The sequence below is a fragment of the Trachypithecus francoisi genome, unplaced genomic scaffold (genome assembly GCF_009764315.1).
Source record: "Trachypithecus francoisi isolate TF-2019V2 unplaced genomic scaffold, Tfra_2.0 Lachesis_group4, whole genome shotgun sequence".
Taxonomy (NCBI): Eukaryota; Metazoa; Chordata; class Mammalia; order Primates; family Cercopithecidae; genus Trachypithecus; species Trachypithecus francoisi.
This window is the reverse complement of record NW_022681469.1, coordinates 26,533,337-26,561,103: the sequence shown is the minus strand read 5'-3', so window position 1 is coordinate 26,561,103 and position 27,767 is coordinate 26,533,337. Positions and strand designations below refer to the sequence as shown.

At 47.4% G+C, this 27,767-nt stretch overlaps 1 protein-coding gene across 3 annotated transcripts in view; it reads right to left on the bottom strand.

Moving 5' to 3' along the window:
* Nucleotides 1-27,767, bottom strand: part of PLXNA4 (plexin A4) — a 526,156-nt gene that overhangs the window by 257,911 nt on the left and 240,478 nt on the right. Inside the window, exon 4 of one of the 3 annotated variants that reach the window (XM_033192853.1) lies at nt 2,181-3,991. The exons of the other annotated variants lie outside the window; for them this stretch is intronic. Within the exon in view, the coding sequence (XP_033048744.1) occupies nt 3,884-3,991 (108 nt within the window). The 3' untranslated portion in view covers nt 2,181-3,883. Of the gene's footprint in view, nt 1-2,180; nt 3,992-27,767 lie in introns of those variants that run through there. 3 annotated transcript variants of the gene reach the window in all.

Below are 27,767 nucleotides of genomic sequence, written 5' to 3'. Positions count from 1 at the left end.
TAGATATGAGGTAGGGAGCAGAGATGCACAGAATAGTATTTTCCTAAATTGTATACTTGAGACAGTGTCCTACAAGATATAAGATAAAAAAGAAGAGATTCAAAATGTCAAACGGTCAAATAAGTTTGAAGAAAACAAACGCAGCTGAAAAAAAATCTTCTAGACTTCTCAGGTGTTTTAATTTACCTAAGCATGCAGTGAATCTCTAAGAGGAGGCTATGTAGCATTTCTCAAATTTGACCAGATAATCTTTTATTGAAAAACAGCTATTTAAATTTCAAGCGACATTCCAGTTGAGAGGAACACGGTCTGGAAACATCTGGCATGGATATTAATAAGGCAAAGAATTTATACCCCTAGTTCTACTTCACATACACTCACACATTTGGGATGAATGCGGAGTGGATATCTGGTGTGATTCAAATCAGATTGGAACAGAGGACTTTTCAAGATCCTGCAACATTTGCCCAGGGCCGAGGCTTTAATGGAGAGCACCAGGAGCCCTGAGCAGGGTCCAGACACAGCCAGGTGCCACAGGGCCTGGTGGGCACCCCCTGCAGCCCACAATCCCTCCAGGGCAGGAGCTAGAGGCGTCTGGTCGTCATCTGTGCACCCCCGCAGGCTTCCTGACGTGAGAGACGATTCCCACCAGAACTGTTAGTCATTCCAGTTTCTCTCAATCAATTATTCACACTCCTGTTTGCTTGCTTTGAGAGAGAGGAGGGGGAAAAAAAGCACAGAAAAAGCCACAGGGGATGATACAATACAAGGGAGAGGGGAGAAAAGAAAGCTGGGGGACTTTTCTGGGCTGGGTATAGGATAGACCACTAGATGTGCTTTCTAATAGGTCACCTGCCTTTGTCCTCTTGGACAAAGCATACAGGCTGAGGATGTCTCCTTCTTTCCCTGAAGCCCAGAGAAGAGGAAGCGGGAAGAGGGTTAAGAGCACAGCCAATTGCAGGAGTCAGAAAGATGCATTCCAGGCTCCAGTATGAGCCCTTCATGGTTGTTTGCCTTGCCTGCTTGGATAATATTTGACCAGCTGAGGGGTGCAGGGTAGACACAAGAATCACAGCCCCTGCTGGCTTCAGGCTCTCATGCAGCCTACTCAAATCTCAGTTTCTTCCTTGGTAAAATGAGGATGGCTGTTCAAGCTCACCGGAAGGGATTCAAATGAGAACCAAATATGAGGTCCCCGTGGCAGGGACCTCAAACCTCCACCAGCCTTTCACCCTAAGCATACACAGTCAATTTTAACGAAAGGATCAAGATTTTTAAATTGTCATGTGTGGCATTTTGCAAATGGAGATTGCTACATCATCAGCTCGTTAATAACAGAGTATTGGCACTGGCATGGTCTGCAATAATTGTTATCGCTATCAAAATGATCAGCAATGATACACTGTCCTTTGTATTCAAAGACAATGCTACTAACACAGTGTAACAAGTGCTTATTTTCCATTGCCCAATTATATATTGTCTATATATTGAGCTACCAATACATTTGAGAGAGTATTTGCAGTATGTGTATGTGAGTGTATATATATGTGTGGGTGTGCATGTGTATATTTATATATACATACATAAACACACACAAGTATATGCATACACAAATGTAGTTATATATGATGCTCATGAACTTTTTTGCATGTCTATGTCTTAGCGTCTCATCCTTAAATAGGAATACAAGTTCTTATGGGCAACAATTTTCCTTTGTACTTCTTCTGTATCATCTTTAGTTTAAGGCAGGGTGTATCCTCTGTAGAAAACCCCTTAATACATTCCTGTTGGCAGTCAGGTTTATCCCAGCAGTGGGGAAAGGCTTGTATTGATCCCTCCATCCATGCTCCCTCTCTCTGAAGCCTACTCATGGCATGTATTGTGAGATGGCCAAGCCACCAAGCAAACCGTACAACCCACTTGAAAAAAGACCCCCTCGCTGCTGAGTTAATTAGCTGGCTGGCTGCACACACCGGGGTTGGACACGGATATTTCAAAGCATCTTCACCCTCAGACTTAAATGCTACCTAAAGCATTCCCTGGGATTCTATTTTTCAAAATTTATTTTTTCCAATACAAAAGTAATAAATGCTCATTAAAGAAAATTAAGAAAAAAATGTAAATAAATAGAAAACAATAAATAAACCCCACCTCGTCCCATGTTCCAAGCACAACTACTGTTAGCATTTTGGTGGTTCTCTTTCTGGTTTTTATTTTATTCATTGTATCATGCTTTCTAATTGTCTCATGCTTTTTCATTGAATGTTATCACACAAGAATCAGTTACAAGATTGGCCTTTATAAACTAAGTTTTCAATGACTACATAAATATACCAAATCTACCTAACCATTCCCCTCTAAGTGAGTATATATATCGATTCCAATTTTTGATAGGCTAAATAAATCCTGAAATGTGTATCTTGGTGATTATTACTCTTAAAACAAATTAGAATTGATTCTTTAAAAAATTGTCAGTAGTTCAAAGGATTCAACTACTTTCAAGTCTTCCTAAATACTTACACATTGTTTTGCAGGGGTGTTGGACCAGTGAGAATTCCCAACAGCCATGTTTCAATGCACACAGAGCCAGTTTCATGTGGAACTCCTGGGACTCGTTTCTGAACAACTGTTTATAATGCTTTTCAACTCTTTCAAAGTCCCTGTTTTACCCATCCCTATGCAGGTGCACATGGCCTGTTACAAACCTCTGCCTCCAGAATACACACAGTCAGACACAGAGGGCATGCCTGCTCTCACTAAATCTCCAGCTTTGGGACTCACTTCCGGAGCAAGCACACAGATGAAGGTTCTCAAGAGCCCTCCTGATTCATTCCCTCCTATAGGCCAGGAACCTGTGGCACACCCTAAAGAGAATTACACTGTTGTGCATCCTCCAGGAACTACACAAAGTTTAGTGTGGTGGTTCTCAGCAACAGAACAAATCTACAGCACTTCCACTTGTTTTCAGGTAACCAGATTAGTACCAGTCTCTAATTTTACATCTTGCCTTCCTACACTCTTGACTACACTTTATTTCCCAGTAAGCTAGTAGAAATGATGGGAGCACATGACACCAAGTGTTCCCACTCCCTTCGCCACTCACCTCCTCCTCCCCACTGGCTTTATGGGAGAATTACGGAATCGTGCTGGATAGTGGCCATGCAGGAGACACTGCTCATGCTTGGTTGTAACCATAGTCTTAAGGAAAGGAGACTGAACAACACCAATTAACTTTTTTGGGGTGCTCTCCTAAACCAGATGCCAACAGAGCTTTTGCACATATGATCAGCTCAGCAGGCACTGCTGGCTTCCTTTTCTCTTCCTGCAGAGGCTGGGATGGTTCTGAGCACTGAGTTAATTACATGATGCTGCGGTAAGGTGGGCTCCATCCTCTCTGCCCTGTGTATGCACACACACCTTTAAACACAGATGAGCATACACACACACACACACACACACACACACACACAGTGGCCAGGTGACTTGGCTGCAGAAGTGGGTAAATGAGCATGAGGTTATCCTATCATATATCAGGAAAGAAATAGACCAGGTCCAAGAGATAACTATATTCCAATGGGAGAATCAGTTAGTTTCACTGACATTTACAAGTGATAACACCACAAGAGTCAAACATGCCTACACTCCATTGTCCAAGAGTACCCATGGGATGCTTGGGCTAGGGAAAAGAGACCAGCTACCTAGCCAAGCTAAGCAGAGACACATTCTCCAAAGTCTTTTTTCCCTAAGGACCTGGGGTGGCAGAACATGAGCTATGATGTATGGCTGGGGTCACAGGGAGGTAGATGTGTCTCATCTGTTTCCATTTTTCAATATCCAAGGCTGACAACACACTAAACAAGCCTACACAGCTCTGAAGTTTTTCTCAGTTTGATGAACAGCTGGAGAACAGGACTTCCAGAGTCACTGCTGCTCTGTGGGATCGGGGTCCCGTCTGTAGCTCAAGGGTAGGGCAGAGGCTGGTACCAGGCATCTGGACAAGATGAAACCTTAGCAGACTTAGACCATGATGCACAAGATGTGCCCACAAGGCCCCTTATTCCCCTTCTCCTTTCCATTTACAGCAAATACGTATTACAGCACTGTAATACATATTTACTGAAATACAGTAAATATGTATTACAAAATGTATTAAGAGCCTCAATGGCTATGGAGCAGAACTAACGGGGCCACAGTTGGAGTCCAAATCCTGGGTCAACCAAACAACTTTACTTCTGTTCCCTGGTCATGGATGTTACACCCGGCCCCAGGCACCTGGCTCAGCAAGCTGTATGGTGGCACGTGTCTTAGACAGTAAGGGAAATGATCAGGACAGGATGCCTCGCCTATATACCTGAAAGAACAACCTCAAAGCCCCACCTTACCAAGTATCACTTTTTATCTAAAGGTCAGCATGCATGCGCATGCGCGCCCGCACACACACGCAGGCATGCACGCATGCACACACACACACATTCTCAGTGACAAGCCCTCCTGTGGCCAATCTTGCCCCTCACTAATAATTTGCACAAATTAAAAGATAAAGCAGCTTAGGGTCATTCAGTAAATCATAAGCACAAATCAAAATCTATCCACTCAATTAAATCTGAACCTAGCTGAAATCACATTGTTTTTGAACACTGAAGTGACTGATTTCCAAAGGACGGAAGAAGATCATTCAACACATGGTTATTCAATATCAGCCCCTTTTCTCTGTGATTGTTAAACTTAATTAGTATTTAGTAAAGATGGCATGATGTTCCACAGAGCAGTGATCTTTGAGGGATTACCTCCAGCTCAGGAGGGCGGAATATAAAACCAATCAGTCCATTGATAGAGGGGCCCCATGAGCTGCCCAGCATCGAAACAAGCTGGGAAGAAAAGGAGTGAGTTTGAAAGGAATCCTGCCAGCCCTGCATCCCCAGTGTCATCCCCACCAGTCCTGGCCCACAGTGGTCCAAGAACAACAAAGACAGCTTCTGCAGGGAGAACACCGGGCTGTGTTTGTGTCTCTGACCACTCCCCCAGCAGTCTGGATCCTGCCAAATGACCGCTGGTCAAACACGGGCGGGCTCCAGCTGGTCTCATTCCTGTTATGACTGCACTTGGGTTCATTAACACCCAGCCCTCCCCTGTGGGCATACAAGGCAGGAAGCCTTCTCACTGGCTTGTTTTGCAGCCTGGCTTTTTCTTTCTCAGAAGTGGGGCAGGTGATACTACATTAAAGTAAAATCCTGCTTAGTGGGGAAGGGAACAGGCTGCCCAGGCTTGGGGTGGACACCTCTGGGGCCACAGGCTCAGAGGCTCTCTGGCTGCCTCTCTTTTTGGTCTGCCTTTCCTAGCATATCCCCTTGGTACGTTAAACCGTAGTCTGAAATACCCAGGATTCTGTCGTGGAAAGAAAACATGGAACCTGGAAAACAGGTGGGATGAGGATATTCTAGGGACCTGATTTGAGAGCCTCAGCAGGGATCATGTTCCCCAGGGTTGCCCCCAAAGACAGGACACTTGTGTTCACAAGCTGCAGAGCACCAGAGAATCTCAGGGACTGCAAAGCACATCACATGTCACATAGGCCAGGGCTTCTCAAACTGTTTTGAAGGGCCAGTCTGTAAAATTTCCCATCTATTGTAGATAGATACTTTTGTCAAATACTAGAAGAACAAATTACTAGAAGAGTGAAACTTAAAGCTGCAAAATACAAATGCATTGACTAAGCACTGGGATGTTGCATCAATATCAAATTGCTATACAGATTTCTAAATGCTCACTCTCAATGTCTGTACCTATCTCAGCACAGACCACTAACAACTTGTTCACAGAGTATATTCTGAATTGCACTGGTCTAGATCCTTGCCACTCAATGTGTGGTTCAAGGACCAAGATCATCATTACCTGCAAACTTGCAAGAAATGCAGAATCTCAGGTCCTACCTCAAACCTATTGAATAAAAATCTGCCTTTGCATAAAATTCCCAGGCAATTTGTGTGCATGTGAAAGTTTGAGATGTGCTAGAATAGACCAGGCTTCTGAGCTAATAGATCATGTTTTCTTCTCATCCAACCTTCACAACGTCTTTGAGTAAAGGAGATACTCAACGTTGAAGTGCCTTAACTAAGTTGGAGAGAAGAGGGGGTGTAAAAATTGGCAGGGTCTGCAGGCTGAAATGTTTTATGGGAGTTAAGTAACGGGCAAGAATGAAGAAAAAAAGCTAAGAAAGCTGGATAGCTCATCTGTCGCCAGGTAACTCTATGGTTCAGAAGCTACCAGAGAATGACGGCACTCACTTGCCAGATCCAAAGGGAGCTCAGGAGAGTGAGCACAAAGGGCGAGAGACATTTATGAATCCAATATTGGGAAATGGGCATTGTACCAGGATGAAGCAGAGAGCCCAAGGTCAGGGTGCTGGAGGGGACAACTTGATTCTGTAATAGAGATCGTGGCCCAAGCAGAGATAGCAGGATGTTTATTTAGATCTTGTCTGCTTAGCTGGTTGACTGGCTGCAAGTCTGATTATCATTCACCAGGGCTTTATGCCCTCAGCTGGAACCATGTTCCTAATCTGCTTGGCCATTAAGGGCTCTCTGTACCCCGCTCTGTCTCCAGCATAGAGCCAGAGAGGCTGGAAGCTCCCCAGGGTCTCTTTCTGCACCTCCTTCCTGCAGCGTGTCTCTGCTTCTGTACGGGACTGCAGACCCACTTCAATCGATTCACACCGACCAGCAGCCCAGATCTTAATTAAAACATTCAACCTGCACACAAGTTAGGAGAGAAGTCACAGCCCCCTCAGTACAGTTGAAAGGAAATCACAAGGAATATGTACAGATTCGTAAGAGACTTCTATCTCAGGGTGCAGGTGGGGGCCCTGGTTCCCTTTCGGAGCACTCTCCTACACCTGTCCTCCCTATTCCTGTCCCATCTGCACTGTGACCATCACTTCAGTCTGACTTCCATAGGAGTTCTCTCCCCTTCCACCCAAAATCACCAATACACAGAGCTGGGGAGACCCTGGAAACTGATGACCCCCATGGTTAAGTGTCTCGTCCAGAGTCACCCAGCCAGATTGTGTCCCTGCCTGAGATTAACACAAGAAAATGAATATGTAAGTCAATCATTCATATTAGTCCCAGTCACCAGATATTCCACCACAGTGATAATTTTGTACTCATTATTATATTGTAATAGTCTACCCTAACTAACAATTTTGGTTCAGAAAAAAAGGCTCCTTATTAATGTCTTTTCTGTGGTCCTGACCATGTATTTTTACCAATCCAACTAAGGGGTTCCAGCTGTTCAACATTTTGGAGAATAAGTACATATGAAGAGTTTCACCCAATTACTTCTCCCAGGGGTCCTAAGAGGGGTTGGGGCCTCAAGTTGGGATGACATTGGCTTCAAGGGTGGATAAGACAGAAACTGTCTCAACCTTTGGGTTGTAGAATTCAGGGTGGGATTATACTTGAAGTATAATAAATAAAACATAATAACAATAAAAAAGAAAAGGCCCCCACTGAAAACACAGCCATCATTAACTTCTCTCTCTGGCAAAGTAAGCCCCAGGATGTGCCGCAGCATGGCCCCTGCTTCTCTGTCCCATGAGTCCCAGCCCCCTTCTGCCCACCAACCATCCTCCTCAGTGTTTCCTGAGACATGCCCAGCCACACCCTGCCTTTCAGCAGTTACTCACACTCCTTGAAAGTCCCAAGGAGCTTGTACTTCCTCACATTGGTTGGGCACAAGCTGGGCTAAGGCTTTTCCTTTCTCCTTTTGTGCTTTTAATGTTGAAAAATGATGTCTGTAATAAGACAGGAAATTCTTTGCTGGTGACTCAAAAGCTGGTAAGCACAGAAGGCAGTGGATGGGAAGGAATGCAGAGAGCAAACTCTAGTTATTTCTCCCTGTACCACAGCACCATAGTCTTAGGGAGTTTCCCTTTTACCCCATCCTTTTCCTTTTGAGCAAAGCAAAGGGATGATGGAATCTAGTTTCTGCTTAGCCTCAATGCCAGTTAGCATTATTGGAAAGGAGATTCTGTGCCCAGCCAGGAGGATGGAAGAGTACCAGTGGCTGGCAGGAGCAGGCATGTGCACGTGTGTGCATGCGTGTGTGTGTGTGTGTGTGGCCACGCTGCAAGGTGGCATCAGGTAGGTGACATGGGAAATGCAACGCCTAGCATCAGGCTCAGGGCAGGAGAACTGGGGCTAGGGGAACCCACTTCCCTTCCCTTACTTGATCTCCCCCATAGTGACTGGCAAAGCATGTTGAAGAAGAAGTAGAACCTCCTTGCATTTGTCTTCTGTTACTAGGGACAGCTTGTGCTGATAGGTTCCAATTTCTTCTCTGGTTCACCCATGTGAACTAATGGGCAACCTCAAGGGATAATGCAGGATCCCAGGGCTAGCAAAAGTAAAGCACCCTTATAACCCTTTAGCCTGAGGGAGCAAGGAATGGGGATGGTTATTGGAAGCTGAAAGGAGAATCGCGTAGGGCAGATCACTTTGAGAAGTGATCTTAGGTAGAGGACACAGCCAATCCCAGGCTACCTAGCAGTGGTGGACAGTGGGTGGGAGCGGAGTGCTAAAGGTGGGGAACTAGTGTGAATTAATCTCCAACCTCTATCCTTTCCACCCCACTAGTCTCCTGCTGGGGTCCTCACTGTCCAGGCCATCCAGTAGTCAGAGGCCAGGAAGGCCACTGAGGCAGACTCCACAGTCTTTGGAGGGCACAAGGCTCTGGAGCATCAGTAAAAGATTCCTGGAATGGCTGGGCTTGGTGGCTTACGCTTGTAATCCCAGCACTTTGGGAGGCTGAGATGGGTGGATCACCTGAGGTCAGGAGTTCAAGACCAGCCTGGCCAACATGGTGAAACCCCATCTCTACTAAAAATATGAAACATTAGCCAGGCACGGTGGCAGGTGCCTGTAATCCCAGCTACTCGGGAGGCTGAGGCAGGAGAATCACTCGACCCTGCGAGGCAGAGGTTGCAGTGAGCTGAGATCACACCATTGCACTCCAGCCTGGACAACAAAAGTGAAACTCGGTCTCAAAAAAAAAAGATTCCTGGAAGAAGCAGACGTTAGTGTGCATGGGAATTACTCATTGATATTTCTGTCCTCCTAGAACGTAATTTCCTGGAGGGCAGCATCCATGTGCCAAGGACATCATGGGCACTTTAAAAATATTTATTTACACTAATAAGTGTACGTATGAAGAAATGGAGGAATGGAAGGGTATCACGGAGGCAACAAAGTTAACTAGCCTTCATGCGGTCTGTAAATGTGCACCTGCTATCAGAAGGCCCTGGCCTGTCTTTCAGATGCTCTCTGAAAAGTGCAGACATTGTTTCTCCCAATCTGTCCTCACAATCTTTCCAGGGCTGCCACTCCCTGAGTTTCCCAGGTCTCCTGGGTTCATAGTCATGATACTCCAAGCTGGCAGGAGGCTCACCCCTGGTGGGTGATGCTCCAGGCAGGTAGCCAGGTGCCCCAGAGGCTCTGGCAGTTGCTGTCTGGCCTCAGTGCTCTTCTGCAGCGAGGTACAGTGCAGAGCTGAGCATCACACATTGCTGTGTGCCCTGCTTGGCAGTTACTGTGGCAACAGCCAGGCTTCAGCCTCTCCTAGGCTGTCCTGAGGAGAAGGGGCCACTGTTGGAGGCTACAGCAATCCTGTGAGGCACAGCCGTCCTGGTCATTGTGCAGGTCCAGGCATCTCAAACCAGTGAGTGGACACAGACACTGGAGTCCTGTTGAACCCCAGGCTGGCCAGGAGACAAAACAGGTGTGATCATTCACAAAACCCAGCAGCCCTAGAAGATGTCGCCTCCCTGTGTCCATCTGAGCACCCAGACCCCACAGCAGAGGATCTCCTCCAGTTGGCATGAAGGCGCTTCACAGCTTCCTCTGTATCCATGCCCTACCCCATCCCACCCTACCCCATGCCCCAGCCAAATAAAACTATTACAGTTCCCCATACCAGTTGTCTGTTTCCTCCTCCGAATTTTCTCATGCTGTTCCTCATCCTTTTCGTTGGAAATGTTCACTTATCCTCCAAGGCCTAGCTCATGCTCACCTCTATCAGCACCACTGACCCCAGCCCCACCCACCCAAGAAGATTCTCCCACTCCCCATTCTGGGTTCCTACAGCGGGTGATAAATCCCACTCCCCTGCCAGACTGTGTCTCTCATCTGATTATCAGCCCAGCACCTAAGGCAGTGAATGGGCTTTACCCCAAGAACCCATGATCCAGAGAGGGTGCATTGGCTTTAACCTGGGTGTCCAACTAAGGAGTCAAGAGCAAACAGCCCCACATATGAACCTGGATTTGGGCATGGCTGATTACCATGGGAGCACCCTCCCTCCCAACAAGCTCATCACTCAAGTCCGAATTTTGTTACCTACACATTCATTCATTCATTCATTCACTCATTCATTCATCTGAGAAATATTTAGTGAGCTTAACACTACACAACACTGTGCTAAGCACTGAGAATACAGAGTGCAGCAAGACATAGTCCCTGTTCTCTCGAAACTCCTAGGCTAGGAGGAGAGGCAGAAGAGTAAGCAGACATGACAAGGGAAGTGGAGAGGAGGGTGGGAATCCAAAGAAGAGGCCTCTGACTCCATGTAAGAGAGAAACTGGACATTTAAAGGCTTGAAGTTCAGCCTGGATGAAACCGGCAGAGCGGGGCGGCACCAGGACACTGAGCCATCTTCAGAGCATGGCAGCAGAACCCAGGCTTGACTCAGAAGTGGGGCTGTGTAACAATCCAGGCTCTTCTGCCAACTTACGACAAGACCTATTAAAGATTCCAGGCACAGTGGTGTTGAGACGCAGACCACTAATTTGCACCCCACCCTCTTTTTTTTTTTTTTTCATGTTAACTGGCATCTCTGCCTGACCTCCCCCAATCCTCTGACAACCTCGGAGTCTGCCTGGCTAGCCGCCATCCAGATTTCTTTTTTTTTCTCCAAGCCCTGGCCAAGACCCAGGACACATGGGAGAGGGGGAAGGGAACAGTTTGTGCTCATGCAAAGCTTGCTCTTGCATTCAGCCCCTGGGCCGGGATGGGGCCGAGTTTCCTCTGAAGCAGTGCCCAGCCAGTAGGGCTGCCTCTGTCCTACCCCCTCGAGACACCCAAGCCGATTTGGTGCAGATGGCACCAGCAGATGCCAGTCCCTAGGAGGGTCCCTCCTCCCTAGCTAATGAGGGGAGCAGGTGAAGGGACCAGAGAATGTGATCAGGAGTGAGAAGTGAAACAAACACTAGATTGAGTTAGGAACCTGGGTTCTAGTCCCAGCTCTGCCACAAATAGGCTGTATGACTTCGGGCAAGTCACTTCACCTCTCTGACCCTGGGTGTCCCTGTTGTCTGAGTCTGTGATTCTAGCTGTCAGAAGTGCAAATACTGCTTTGAAAGAAAAGAAAACTGGGTTTTCACTTCTACTCTGCTGTTAACCTGCTGTGTGATTTTGGGTAAACTCCTTCACCTCTCTGTGCTAAGATTAGCCATCTTTTAGAAGTCACATTGCACACAACATGAAATTAAAACCAAGTTAGTGTGAGTCCAGGGGCATGAATGAACCCAGGAAGAAATCATGAGATTCTACGAAGAACTTTTCCCCACTTTTTCCCACTACCCCTGCCCTGGGATTCTAGTCATGAGGAAGCTGCTGGTCCACCCACTGTGTGTGCAGTCCTGCTCTGAGCTCCTGCCATTCTTCCCCTACTTAAAATATCCCTCTGCTTTGCCAGAATTCTCTGAGGCCATCTGTGGCTCTGATCCACCAGTCAGGTGAGCTCTGGGACCAGCCCTGGGGATTCTCAGCCTTCAGGGATCCTGAGCCTCATCACGTGCAGATGTAGTTCTGCCTTTCTGGGGTAGGTGTGGCTGCACACTCCAGCACAAGTGAAGCTGCATCTCTCTGCCGTCTTACAGCAAACGGGTAGCCACCACAGCTGCTGATAAACAGCTAGGAGAGCTATTGACCAAATAACCCACTTTCCACTCCTGGAAATAATGGGGGAAACACTCAATTAAGCATTCAGGTGTAGGTTTAGACTTGAGTGGAAGTCACAGCCTGCCCTCCAGGTTCCTAGAAATCACCGGTTTGCGCCTGTTGCAGGATAACAGGACCACGAGTTTTATGGGGGCTAGTTGGCATGGCTGAGGACAAGGGGCTGGCTGGTGGCCTTTCAGGCAGAAAGGAAGATGAGGAGTGGGGACAAGATGAATAAGCACTTTCTTTAGAGTCTGAGGCACTGTAAGAGGAAGAAATCAATGGAAACCTTGGGAGGGACCCCAGAGAGAGTCCTGCTGAGAGGGGGTGTCAGCCCGATAAATTTGATGATGTAGCACTGAGTGGGGGGCACAAAGTCCTATTTGAAGTATCACAGGGAGGCTGGCATGTGTATCCCACCTGTGTATCTCATGTCTGGCCATGTGGCCCCTGACATGCTGCTGGGCAGAACCAGAGGGAATCTACAGTCAGTTAAACCCTGGCACCCATGCAGGCTGCCTCTGATAAACAGACAGCCTGGAAGCTGGGATCCTCAATTAGCCTCTTATAAAGAGGGGAGAATATTACTTGACTTTCTTTGCCTCCCAGAAAAAGCAAGAAGCCCAGATGCAAATGTAATCTATAACCACTCACTCTAGAAGGAATGACCAGGGCCTCCATGGCTGGGAAACAAATAACGAAGCCAGTTAGCAGCCTGATTCCAAATGAGTGTTTCTCCCATTATACCTCTGCCTGTACACATGTTCAAGACACAGAAAGCTTTCATTGTTTGGGGGTGTTTTGTTTTCTCGCAAATTATGGGCAACTGGTATCCCAAGAGCTGCCATAGTTTGGTGAGCTATAAATTTTGGATCCTTTAAGCCTCACTGGAGAAAGACAGTGATGTTGCCTGGGGGCTTCCTAGGACACGCAGCTGAACCAAAGTAGGCTTAGGGTAAATGCACCCTAGAGATGGGGAGCCAGTGATCAAAGTGATCACATCAAGAGAAAGCCTTCAGCCAGCCCCCTGGGATATCCCCACCATGGATGGGCAGAAAGGACTCTGGGGACTCAGTCCAGATACTGAAGAGTAGATGTCATGCTTCAAAAACTGGGGAGTTCATAAAAGGAACGGGGAGACCTATGGGTTCCCTAGGTATCTATGGAAGTTTCTGAAAGAGACGAATAGCCAACACGTATGTAGCACTCATATATATTAACTCTAATTTTCACAATAGCACTGTAAGATAAACAGTTGACTTTCTTTGCCTCCCAGAAAAAGCAAGAAGCCCAGATGCAAGTGCAATCCATAACCACTTGCTCTAGAAGGAATGACCAGCGTCCCCATGGCCGGGAAACAAATGATGAAGCCAGTTAGCAGCCTGATTCCAAATAAGGTGCTTTATTTACCACATCCTATTTTTATCCACACTTGATAGATAAGGAAGCTAAGTCACAGAGAGGTTAAGTAGCATGCCTAAGGTCAAACAACTGATTAGTGGCAGGGGCAGTCTTTGGTTTTGGGGTTTTTTATTTTTTATTTTTTTTTGAGATGGAGTCACCCCTGTCACCCAGGATGGAGTGCAGTGGCACAATCTCAGCTTGCTACAACCTCTGCCTCCCAGGTTCAAGCAATCCTCATGCCTCAGCCTCCCAAGTAGCTGGAATTCCAGGTGTGTGCAACCATGGCCAGCTAATTTTTTGTATTTTTGGTAGAGGACGGGGTTTCACCATGAGATGGGGCTGGTTTCAAACTCCTGGCCTCAAGTGATCCACTCGCCTCAGTCTCCCAGTGTGCTGGGATTACAGGTGTGAGCCACCGCACCTGGCCAGCAGGGCCAGACTTTGAACCTGAGGAGGCTTCTCCCAAAGCCTGTGCACTCTTAACCACGGTGCAGTGCAGCCTCTCCAGAGTAAAGCAGGATGCTGGCTTCTTTAGGGAAAGACCCTGCCTTGGTGTGGGAACCAGAGCCTCCGGGGGCGACCCTGCCCTACACCTGCCTGGGGCCTAGGGAAATCCTGCCCCAAGATCCAGACACAGACAGCTGCCACTCTGACAGCTGGCCCAGGGATGGGGGCTGGGGACATCATACCACCCGCATTCTCTGCAGGGATACCCAGCCATCCGTTTTAGGCTAAAAGTCTTCTCCACATCTCAGTCTTCCCCCAAATTTTACAAATACTAGAAGACAAAAGCACAGGAACCAGCATGAATGAAGTTGGTTTTTAAGAGACAGTGTTTAACATCAAGATCCTTCTGATGTGAGTAATTTGGATTCTGATGCAATTCTGGATTGTTTGTTGAATTATGCATCAGCAGCTTCTGTTGCCGTAAAAAGCGCCACCATCACTCGAGCTAATCTGAAACCTGCAGCAATGAAGCCAGTTGGGTGCACAGTTTGGGTACTGAGATGACAGTGAACCAGCAGAAGGAGAGAAACAGACACAAGGGGAAGTGGAGAGCAGGTAGTAGGAAGAATTAGGGGAACGAGGTGGCATCAGGTGCTTTATTTACCACACACTCATGAGAGTCCCATGCCGGGAAAAAGAAAAAACCCAAAGAGGTGAGTAGACATCAGTTTCCCCCAAATCTGTGAAATTCCACAGGACACAGAAAGACAGCAACAGAGAGAACCAGGGATTCATCCTGGCAAAGGATGAAGCAGCTCCTAGACTGTCAAAAGGCCACTGTCTCTACCACCTGAAATACGATGTTCTCCTTCAAGCTCTCGACCTATGCTGGGGGCCTTCCTACTGGGCCAAGGGCAGTCACAGTCATCATTATTAATTATTTTCTCAGTGTTTTAATATCTATTGTGGGCCGATATCCTTATTTAAAAGCAACAACTAAGGACAGTATGCCTATCTGACGAAAGGGCACAGGGGAGAAAGGTGATATACCTAAAATCATATGACTGCTTAGCGGCCAGAAGGAAATTGGAATTCCAGTCTTCTGACTGCCAGTCACCTTCTCTTTCATCACCCTGGGCACTGCCATTTCAATATGGAGGCTCCCAGGATCTCTGGCAATCCATCAGACCCATTGCTTAGGCTGGGAATGCCAAGTCCCGTGCCTGGAGCAGCAGAAAGCAAAGGCACCAAAGCCCCAAGCTAAGCTACCTAGTCCAAAGTCATGCTCTGCCTCTAGTACGGTGTGTCCCTGAGCAAGTTATGTAACCCTTGGTGCCTCAGTTTCCTTATCTGCCAAAGAGGCCTGGTAATAGTTCTTGCTTCATTGAATGAGATGATCCATTTGACACCTTTAGATCAATGCCAAGCAGATGTAAAGCAGACACTAAATATAATCTGCCATTTTCATTATTAATATTCTCCTGCGAAACTGTTATGACTTCAGAGGACTGATCCCAAAGCTGGCCAGGAAGACCTTGTCGAGTGTTCTGCTCTCCCGAAGAGCCCACATCCTCACTATCACAGGTTCTATTTGGTGCCCCAACAAGGAACCACATGTCCAAGGCGGCTAAGCCAGGAGGGCCCTGGGTGTGCAGGAGTCAGCTCTGTGGAGATGCCGTCCATGCTGGGTCTGATGGGAACCCCAGCTCTGCATTTGTCCTTTTCACAAAGCCAGTGAGCCAAAACCACCCTCCCGGGCTGGCCCAGTTTAAGAGCCTGGGCTCCGGGGACGCAGGGAGGCTCCTCAGCCCAATTATAAATCAATCTAGCAGCACTCACTGAGGCCATTGCCATAAATGGCTCTAAAAGCTCAGCCTCTTTCGGCCCAGTAGGCTCGGGGCTCCAGGATTAATGAGCATCAGCTGCCGGCAGGCTGGTGGGGACACATGCCGACCTAATGAGCATGGTGGCCCAGCCCTCGCCAACTCGAGGTGGACAGGGCTGATGAGCAGGTGTCATTGTCATGATGCCCCTTTGCCAAGTGTCACTTTGAAAGGCAGGGCTGTTGTCATCAAGTGGCATCTTATTACCCTACCTCAGGACACCCACAGGAGATTCTAAAGGCTGTCCACAAAGATGGCCTTTGTGGCTGCCACATCCACTCCTCAGCTGGCCCTGGCACCAGGTTTTTCTCAAGGCCTCTCAATAGCAGGGCTGGATAAGGATCTTAGAATCCTGGGCATCCCCTCCCATCCCATGCCATCTGATTGGTGCTGCATTTAAGTCCCTGCTAGAATTTCCCTCAGTCATGTCTCTATTACACCCACGGGCTTCAAGTTTGCCTGGAGTATTTATTTACACACGGTTTTGCAGATTCCAATGGATTCAAATGGGCGCAAGTGCTCAGCATCACACTGGTCACCAAAGGGACACAACCCAGTCCCCACAAGACTTATCAGCTTGTATGTCAGCCAAAGACTTACAAAGGGACTGATAAGCATAAAACATAGCAACAACAAAAACAGTCATGATCACTTCTTGAGCATTTATTTTGTGGCAGGCACTGTTCTGCACTCTTTATATGTGCTGGCTTATTTAGTAAATGTGAATGAAAGGTTCTGAATAATAAGAGTCACATTATATTAAGGCAGTCAATGCAGGTGAAGCAAAAAAAGGAAAGATCACTTTGGCTGACTGGAGAGATCAAGAGAGGCTTCACAGGGGAGGCAGGACCACGCTGGTCCTAGTGGGGTCTGGGAGGGGTGTTCCTGAAGCAGAAACAGGCACACCCGGGCAGGGCTGCAGTGAGTTTGCTGAAGGTCACACGTCTGTGCTTTGGAGGGCAGAGCTGCAGGGCCACAGGTATATTCATTGTAGTGGGCTCTGGCATCTGAAAATGTTGTTAGAACGAAATTTCAAAATCAGGTTTTATTCCTGATGAAAGTGGACTGCTCTTAACTGTGGCTTCACTGCTTCTTTTCCATTTCTGTTTGGAGTGTGATTTCTTTAAGGTGAAATTTACACACAGTGAAATGTGCAGATCTTCAGTGCACACTTTGATGAGTTTTTGACAAATGCCTTCACCTGTGTAACTAACAATCCAACCGAGATCTAGAATACTTTCATGGGCATGAAAGGGGAGGAATGTGACTTTTGTGATCAGATTGTCCCATACCTACATCTTCTGGGCATTCGTAAATTGGAATAAATCAAAATAATCAACTTCCTCCCTTGCCCCACCCAGTTCACCTCCTACCCCAGGAGAAAAAATAAAATAAAATTCATCCACATCTAAACAGACAAATGCCTAGTCTGTCTTTGTGTTTGTTAGCTTTGTGCCCCAATACCAAGCTTCATACCAGGCACAGAGTGAGTGATCCATACGTGTTTCTTAAAAAAAAGGAAGGAATTAACATCCTCAGATTAAAGTCTCTCAGGAAATAAAGGACTCCACTTTCTCTAAGTTCCCATGTGATACTGACAATTATGATGCTTTTCTGTCCCCTCTCTTGAGGTTAGGAAGGAGTCCCTAGGAGGATGCAGAAGAGTATCCTGTCCTGCGACCCACCTGTCACCCAGGCTCTTGTGTTCTCTACAGCCTGTCCATCTCAGGCCTCAAATTCCATACATTTCACAAAATCAAGCAGGTAGCTTAAGGTCCTCATCTCTCCTCCCCACTGTTCAGCAGACAAAATCTGAGACATAATGTACCCCAGCCTCAGACATGCTCACCCTTCCTTCCCAGGCCCTGTGTGAATGGGCCAGGCCACTCCTTGATGGTTTTCAGGCAAAATGCATGAGAACAATCCCAGGAAAAAGAGAAGCCTCTAGGGGTACCATCCATATGCATGCCATGCATTTCCTTCCTAGCCTCACCAGGATTTTGGGTGTGGCGGAAGAGACTCCCCAAACCTTTCATCCTGCAAGTCCCTAGATGTCCTCCTCGGGAAAGCTCCCTGTGCACAGCTTGCGGGAGACTGCAGGCTTATAAACAGCATAAGCCAGCATTCCAATCAGATTATTTCTCACTTGCAATATTGCACAAAGAGAAAAAAATAATGCTGAACATTCTGTTCGTGGAAGAAAAAATAGCAGGAGAAAACTGTCACATTGTTTGGTCTATTTTCAATTTCATTCCCAAGCCCTGCAAATAGCTATCTGTGCAAGCAGGCCAGAAGAGGACTCCAGCTACCTGACATGCACGATCTCAAATCAGGTCTCCAGGACCTGTGGAAAAGGGAGAGACCTTTGGCTGGCACATATCTACACATGTGATAAAATTGCACAGGACTAAATACACACCCACCAATGCAAAAACTGGTGAAATCTGAATGGATAAGCTTGGTGGGTTGTACCAGTCAATTTTCCATTTGTGATATTGTACTATAGTTATGCAAAATGTTGCCATGTGGAAGGGAGAACTGAGTGAAGGGTACAGGAATACCTCTGTACAATTTATTGCAATTGCATGCAAATCCAGGATTATCTCAAAAGGCAAAGTTAAAAAAATGTGCTTCCAGGGTCTGATTTAATGGGACTAGGGTGCAGCCTGAGCATCAGAGTTTTAAAAGCTCCCCAGGTGATTGTAACGTGAAGCCTAGGCTGAGAACCTCTGCTCATGGAGGAAGGTGGGACACACACACGAAATCCAAAAACAGATGTGATATAGTACCAAAGGCTTCATAAATACCTGTGGAGTAAATCAGTGAACTGCTGAACAGATGCAAAAGGTTGGAGAAATTCATGTAGGATGAGGGAAGGCTTCATGGTGAAGTGGGATTTAACCAGGACGGGGCAGAATTGGAGAATTCAAGGAAGGGAAAGTGCCCTCTAAGCCAATAAAGAAGGGCTCAGAGATGGTGTGGCCATGCTGGGGAGGAGGGGAAGAACTGAACTTGGGGACAGCTGAGGAGTGAAGATGGATAAAACTTCTCATAAAAAACTGGCTGTATCCCTCTGCTTAGAAGAGTGGATCTTTTCAAACACCTGAACCAGCTCTAAGTCCCTGCAAATTACCAACAGCAATTTTCAGCAAAAAGCCAATTCCCCAGAAGGCACTTGGCATCTCTCAGAGAAGCAAAAGAGGGAGATGCTGGAGAGGCTTCAGAATATAGTATTGATGGGTATAAAAGTAAGCAGTCCTTTTCATGGTTCATGTCACTTTGTCTGACTGCACTTCAACTAGCCTTAGATTCCCCAGTCGAGAACACAGCCAGGTGCTAGAAAATACCAGAAATGACCTGGGAAACAGTAAAATAGAAATCTCAAGCCTACATACCAAAGCAAATGCACTTGACTTAGCAGGTCCCTGGAGTAATCATGCAACACCTCTTTATTCTTATTTTATACACAAGTCTAATAAGCTTGAGTATCTGTTTCCAAGCCCATAGTAAATTAAAAAGAACAAATTAAATGGCAGCAGGAGAGCTGCATCAGACAGGATCAGTGACAACAGTGAGAAGTGACAAGTGACAGACATTCTGACGGTAGACGGGGAGACAGAAAGCTATAAAAAGTAACTTGGGGCACTCACCTAACAGGAGGAAGCCACCCTCGCAAGGCAGAGGGGCTCCATTGTAAAGGTGGAGAAAGGGCTTTAAGATACTCAAGTCCAAGTTCTAAATGCCTTGGAGAACATCTCTTTACTTTTTCCTGTTATTAGTTAATCCAACATATACACAGTGGAGAGGGGCAGTGTGCTGCTGCAGGCTGCCACTGTGGGAGGGGCGGCTGGCTAATCATCTTATTGCAGGAAATCCTCTCTGCCAAAAACACAGCTCCCCTCTCAAAGCCTGCTTTCTCACTTTGTAGCACTGGCCACTGCCATTGCAGGGTATGCAGAGCAAAGGGCAGGCTGCTCCTGAGCCGCTCAGTCCATTGGATCAATCAGGTTTAACAAGGAGGCATCCGAGGACCAGGAGAAGCACCTCCTACATTATTACCACAGCACCATCACTTTGCATGAGACAGGTCTGGCTGGGAATGCCACCCCTAGCGTGGCCAGAAACTGTGTGTCCTTGACCCAGTTGCTTCATTTCTTGTGCTGAGCACGCCCACCCATTGACCCTCAATCCAGAGAGCTAATGTTGAAGAGCTCATTAACAAAACGCAAAACACTCAGCTGACCCACCGCCACCATGCAAATATGTAATAACTGGATCTCTCTTCTCCCGCAGCTAAGCTCGAGCATCTCTTCTTGGCCAGCTGCGTTGCTTCGGCTCTCTGTGTGGTTCAGAGCCAGAGAGGGCAGGCTGGGCAGCCCCTTCCATGCCAACATCCCAGGACACAGTGCTTGGAGCAGGAAGATGAGAGAAGATGATCTCTCCCACTACACAGAACCCAGGTCCTCGCCCCAGACTCAGAGGCCCTGACCCCTGCTATGTTTGGCCCCCAAAAGCAGCAGGGAAGGGCATGGAGGTTCCAAACCCAAGCATCCTATGCTGGCAATGCACTGCCCTCTCAGGAGCCCAGCACTCAATCATGTTCTCTCTTGGGAATGCCAGTGTCCCATTTTCATCCAAATGTGAAAGTTGAAAAAGAGAAGTCAGGCAAGGGAGAGAGGCTTTTAAGATCTCCCCTACTCAGGGGAGGAGCTGGCAGCATGAGCCTAAAACCAGGCAGGTGGGTGAGGGGAGGGGGCCCTCATTGCTGCTAAAGATCACTGGGGGGCCCTAATGACACCTGAAAGTCTTCCGTGGATCCTCAGGCGCAAAACATAAATCATCTCCCTCTCACTTCTTACTGATCGCGTTTGCTTGCTGTGTCAGCTGAATTCCCAAATTGGCCTGGGTTTAAATTGGGACTTTTTTCCCCTGCCTGGCCTGGCTTTTTCTCCACTCTCTCTCTCCAACCTCCTCCCACCCCACGCAAAGTGATGACGGAGGAATCTGCCTGCCGACTCCAAAATGCAGGTTTGTGGCTTCACTTTGTGGGGTGGGAGGGAAGAGGCAGAGAAGGGGGAAGAGGGTGTTTGGGGGCTGACATTGGGGACAGAACCTGAGGGATCAGGAGGGAGAAAATGGCCAACTGGACCCACTTGCAGACTTTTGGTGTTCAGTCACCCTTACAAACAAACCCCTTCTCAGTCCCCAGGGCAGCCAGGAGAGTCTGCATCAGACATGCTCCATTCACAAGGGGCAGGACTCAGGAAGTGCAACAGGGAAGTTCAGAGCGGGATAAGGGGTTTGTAGTTGGTCCTGCTGTTCTGGGGAGCAGAGATTCACCCAGGCTCTGTGGGTGCCAGGAGACAAGACTTTCTTTCTTTCACTTCTGTTTCCACGGGTCTCCAAGCACCGCCATAACACAGGATGGGTCAGAGCCCAGTGAGGAATTAACCCAGAGGCCTTGACCCTAAATAGCTCCATGAGAAGGCTGAACCTCTAACCCTCCAGGAGGCTGATGTGAGGCTACACACAATGCCACCAGCTCTGACGGGCCCGCCCAACACAACTCCAGGAAATGTCCCAAGAAAGCTTTCCAAAGACCCCTTTTCCTAGAATATGGGAGACTGCCCCCAGCGACTTCATCACTCAAACCCCAACCAGGACGATATGCAGCCCCCTCAGCCTTTGTGAGGCAGAGGAGGAGGCTGCTGGGTCTCCTCCACCACTGTCACCAACCAGCCCTCACAGGCCCAGGGCCAGGAGGCCACCCTCCACCACTGTCATCAACCAGCCCTCGCAGACCCAGAGCCAGGGGGCCACCCGCCACCACTGTCACCAACCAGCCCTCGCAGGCCCAGAGCCAGGGGGCAGTGGGCAGGTGGCCTCCCACTGGGTGGCAGAACAGGATGACCACATGACCAACATGGCTTGCTGGTGTCACAGTGTCCCTGTTACATGGACCTGGCAATGTACCAGGTGACACGCTACAGGGTAGTGATTAAGAATGAACTCCCAAGTAAGACTGCTGGATTGGAATCCTAATGAGCAATGTGACCACATTATTTAACTTTCCCAAGTTTTGTCCCCTGTTAAAGGGGTGCTGTGACAGTAACAGCACCACCTGATAGGGGTATAGAGATTGAGATAATTCATGTAAAGTTCTTAGAACAGTGCCAAGCTGGTGTAGATTGTGATTATTATTCTGATGCCTACTACTACGATTATTATTATTCTCCCTGTGATCCAGGAGACCAGAAGGTATAGAGGGTGGAAGGATGAAGCTGCAGGGGGAGTATTGCACAGGGTGGGGTGCTACTACCTTCCTGTCACCCCAGTGTCCCCACTGGCTTCCCCGGGCTGGTCCTCCTTGTTGTGAAGGACCTGAGTCTGACATTGTACTTTAAAATAACATCAGGGGGATCCATTGTTTCAGAAAAATAAGGGAGGGCAGCTGAGAGGGTATGGGTGTGTGTGTGCATGTGTGTGTGTATGTGCACGTATGCATGTGTGTGTGTGTCGGACACATTCTCTTCTGAGGGATGTATGTTTTCCACTCCATAGCTCTCAGAAGCTGTTTGCTAAAACATGGTGCTCCCTGCTTGACCAAAAGCAGGAGGCAGGGCAGTGGAGCCTGGGCCTTGGTGATTAAAAGTCTGGTTTGAAATGGGCTACAGCAATGCAGAGTTTTGGGTTCCTTGTACACTGATAAGGCAGACTTAGGCTGTGTCTACAGCTGCTCCTACTTAGGAAATCCTAGGAACTGTGATTCCATACCTGCCACACTGGACTCACCATGAGATGCTGAGCCAGCCACTCCCTTTTCTCTCTGATCTCACTCTTCCTTGATTAAACTTCCCTGCTCCTTCTTCCCAGAGAAGCAGGGGTAACAGGAAATGGAGAGTCCTGGTTACTGCCAGTCTTGGAAAGATGGGTGACAGCTCTCAGTCCTCCCAGGGGAGGAGATGTCAGCTTATCAGGTCTCCTCCATCTGGAGCCCAGGCTGCAAAGCCAGGTGACACTGGGCTGAGTGGATGTCCACAGGCCCCACAGCCCATCACTTGCAGAACCAGGTGGTATTTCTGGTTTTCACTACACATACCCATGTGGCACAAAATATACATTGTGAGGATGTGCAGAGAGCATCTGGATTCCTTAGACCTCAGGTTCCCCATCCTTTAGGGCAGTTGTAAAAATTGTTTTGCTGGAGGCCTACCCAGATCTTACACTGAAACCCAGGATAAAACAACACATTTCAGGAAAGGAAGTCTTCCCCTTGCTACCTGCAATGCACTCAGATATTTTCCTTAGTCTATTCCATTTTTAAAAAGGTTGGCCACAGCACACTAAATTGACTTAAAGCTACACAATGAGTTTGTGGCCCCCTGGCTTGGAAAGCACCGTTTGAGTGGGAGGGAAGTGACAATGACTCAATATGGCCTCAATGCAGGCAGAAATCCCATTTTGCAAAGGGACAGACTGCCTGACCAAGTCAGAGTCCAAGTATCTCCAGGCTTACACTGCAGGGTTAAAATGACTTTTCAGATCCATGGACCTCTTCACAGAGAAGGATTTCTGTATCCTTCCAATGACTAATTCTCAGCCCAGACAGAAGTTGGCTCATTTGAAAGGGATAGCATACCCTCCTGCCACACAATGGTCTGAGTATTTTTTCCGTGGCCCATGAATGAAGCTGACATTAGATAAGTCAATCACGCACTCCAAGAACTTCTTCAAATTTGGAGTCAGTTACTCAGCTACTCCAACCGCAGCTTATTTCCTCACTTGTGAGATTTTTAGGAATTGAGTAAACCAGAGCGCGTTCTAACTCACCTGTTGTTCACCTTGAACTCTCCCATCATCTTTGGATGCTATAGGGAACCCAGGAGCCTCTTGACCATATGACTGAAAGGAATAGGGCTTCCCCTTTGGCCTCCTAGATTCAGAGCATCTGCTGCCTTCTAGCCAAATATCACTTGTTTAGGCATATTTGATTTTTATAATATCTCAAATTCATAAAACTGAAAAAAAAAAAAAAGGTCCAGGATTTACCTCATCCAGCCTCCTGTTTCACAGGTTAGAAGAGCCATGACCCAGGGACATTTGTGACTCACCTGGAGCCACATGGATTGCTAGAGTGAGGGCTAGAATTTGAGTGACCTGTCTCCTAGGAGCCACGCAACCTCTCTGTGAATGAAGGTAAGAAGGGCCAAGTTCAAATCTCTAATGTCCTTGCACTTCTCCAACTCTGCATTTGCAGAAAAGGTTGAGTGGGCACCAAGAGAATCAAAAGGGAGTAGGTGATCATTTTTAGGGGAAAATTCAACTTTCTAGGCCTCATTTACCCCTTTTCTAACGATAAGGGAAACAAGCCCAAGTGGGATTTCAGCTTTCATAAGAATGCTTCATCCCCCATGTCCTCATCTGCCTTATGGAGTCTGGGAGAGAGGGGCATTCTAGAAATAGCTACACTGATGGCCCTGACTGATGCATCTGCAAAGATGGATATTGACACTCTCATTTGTTCTGGTGGTCCTGCCTGCCAGATTGCCCTAAAAATGAGCAGGGGCTCATTATCTCAGCTGGCTATCTCCTTAAGCCAGGCTGAAAAGGCCCAACCCTTTCTGGGACACCCCACCCCCGGGACTTGGAGGCCCCCTGAACAGCAGGGCTGAGATGGACTGGCGTGGATCATCAGAGTAGCCAAATGAGCCCCTCTGGTGATTTTCACAGAGAGGTGTATGACGCCCATTTTCTAGTGTGAGAAGTGTGTTTGAGTCCATTGATCCAGCACTCTGGATTTCCTCCAGGGATGTAGATGCATCCTGCATGCATGCACACATGCACACATGCACATGCACACAAACATGCATGTATGCCAACACACAAATACACACATGCACACATATGCACACAAGTACATTGGCTGCTCAGGTCCTACATCCCAGCATGCCCCCTGGAAACCAACCTGCTTTGTTTTATTTTTATTCCTGGGACTATGTCAATACATTCCTCCTGGTCTGGAGGTAGGCATCAGTTTGAGGGGCTTGTCCTAGTCAGTTGGGCTAAATGGGGCCAATCCTTTTGCTATCCAAGGTGGATACAGGGCTTTGTTGAATTTTCAAGAATGTTAAACGAAACTGTTTATTCATATCACTATCTCTGCTATGTCACAGAACTTGAACTTAGAACACACAGATTTTATGCATCGGAACCAAGAAGTGTCTACCACATTAGCAAAGATTTAATAAAAGTTCATAGCTTTCTAGTGGGAACATAAATTGGAACAATACTTTTGGAAAACAATTGAGTAACAGATAGTCAATCTTTAACGTGTTCATACCCTCTGGCCTAGAAATACCGCTTCTGGGACTCTAGCAAAGGAAATAGTCTGAAATACAGGGATTTAAAAAAAAGACCTTTATGCACAATAATTTTCATATTAGCATTATTTATAATTAGAAAATGAGAACTAACAAATATAAAACAGTAGGGGAGTGGGCAAGTAAACTACAATGTATGTGCATAATAGAATATTAAGCAGATGTTTAAAATTATGAAGAGTTTACAAGTGGGGAAGTTAGTTGAGTTACAAGGTTCACTGAATAGGCAGGAAAAAATGAGATACATAGTATAATCTTATCTACAGAAAATGATTAACATAAAAAATTAAAAGGCAAGATTAATGATAGCCGCAGGTGGTGGAATTCTGGGTGTGCAGTTTTTACATTTCTTACAGATTTCTAAATTTTTTAAATAAACAAGTATTTTTCAATTCTTTTTTAGCTTTGAACACAAAAACACTTTTTAAAAATTTATTTATTTATTTTGAGACAGTCTCGCTGTCACCCAGGCTGGAGTGCAGTGGTGTAATCTCGACTCACTGCAACCTCTGCCACTCGGGTTTAAGCGATTCTCCTGCCTCAGCCTCATGAGTAGCTGGGACTACAGGCACGTGCCAACACACCCAGCTAATTTTTTTCTATTTTTAGTAGCGAGGGGGTTTGCCATGCTGGCCAGGCTGGTCTTGAACTCCTGACCTCAAGAGATCCACCAGCCTCGACCTCCCAAAGTGCTGGGATTACAGGCATGAGTCACTGCACCCAGCTAAAAACATATTATTTACAAAAGGAGATCCAGTCACATCTCTTCCACTACCTCTGCAGATGACTGCAGGGAAGTGCCCTCTCTGCCTGCCTCCCTCCCCGCCCCCACCCCATGTCATCATCTCAAGGAGGAATGTGTTGGATCACATGATCTCTAAAACCCTCTCTGCTCTCACATTCTGTGTCTTGAAATACCATCCCCCTGTGTTTGAGAATGGGATCTCAAAAAGGGGTCCAAGAGACGTAACTATGCTACAAGTAAAACACTGTAATCATCCTAAGAAGTCGTGAACTTGGATGGTCTTCTAGAAGATGCAGCTGTTCTTTTAGAGTCTGCAGAGAAAAATGCTGACTTGATGTCCTTGGGATTGGACATCTGGAGCCAAACATCCAGATTAATGGGGTCGCTGGCAGCTGCCCTGTGATGCCAGAAATCCAGGTTAGGGAGGTGGGGGCTCAGCTCTGTGCCTCCATCCAGGCCCCAGCTGGATCTGACCTTCCAGGGTACTGCAGTAGATGGCTTGGTGGCTCACACAGGCACTGCAGGACAGATCCCATGTCCTATAACCCCCATGGCAGCTCCTGCCCCCCGACGTCTCCCCTTGACCGAACTCCATGGGATTCTTTTTGTCCGTTATGAGCATGGGGCATCACCTCACAAATCGTCTGATGGTCTCATGGTTTCCAGTTCCATTTCCTCAAGGACATTGTCTGTCACCCCTTGAAAGTCTGTCCCTCCTTCGATCATGCCAGAGTGGTTGAGTGGTTCACAGGGGAGGGGAAATGAGAATCCACACGTTGAACCAACTCCCCACCCTGGATGAGGGGGTTAATTGGATTTTTCACTCTTTCACAGTGGAATTCCATGATTTGATAATTACATGGGATTGTCTCTCTCCCCTGGACCTTGGCCATCTTTCCCACAGTTCAGAGAAAATATGACTTGTTTCTAGACCTGATATTCATCCAGCATGCACCAGGATGGATGGAAGATAAAATACTGAAATGTTTCCACACTAGTTGGTAAATTGCCATCACCTTCGGATACTTCCCCTGTAGTCTCAGCAGGCTGGCTCGTCCTCTGGGAGATCCCCCAATGACCTCCCTAAGATGTGTCACCTAAAGGGTTAACGACTGGCCTGGCAGGGGGCCCCTAGACTCTTCACCCAGCATTGAGGCTTTGTGCCCTTGAAGTTTAAATATTTTGAATCTCCCTGCTCCCTCTTTCGAATTGAGTCCCTTAGGTTGAGAGAAGCTGACTGTAGTTGCATGGGATAACCACGATGGCTGAAATGTAATAAGGACGAGTTTAGGCTTGGATCCTCATGCTCTCCCTCCTGCTTCTAGGGGGTGAAAGTTGGGGGATGGCAACAGTTTTGGGCAAACAAGCAGGAAAGGGAAACTGTCTCTACCTCCCCGTGGCCCCACGTGCTATTCTCAGCATTCACAGTTCCTCTTTACAGACAGGACTGAGACCCTCTGAGCCAGCACTGTAGAACCCCAGAAGCAGCACAGTGCCTTCCATCTGAGCTTCTGAAGTACCTTTCACACATGGCACCTTCAGAAGGAACAGGAAGGAGAGACGCTTTTCCTGACTTCGTCCAAGGGGAGAAGGAAGCACAGAGACACGAAGCTGCCTTGTCACTCACACAGCTGAGAACAGACCCCAGCCTAGCCTTCCCCCCTCCACAGGGATAACTGTTAGAACTGCCAACTCCATCCCAATGGGCAGTGAGGAGATCTGACAGGATTACATCGTGTGCTGTGTAACTGGGAGACACATTTATGAGCTGACAACCAGAGAGGCTGGTGTCATGGAGGGAGGAGGGTTAGCAAGTGCTGCCTTTTGATAATAAAACTTTTGTCTGTCTAGGCTGCCTTTCTCCAAGAACTTTGCCAAAAACAGGCATGCAATCACCCCCCTCCCCAAGGCCCTG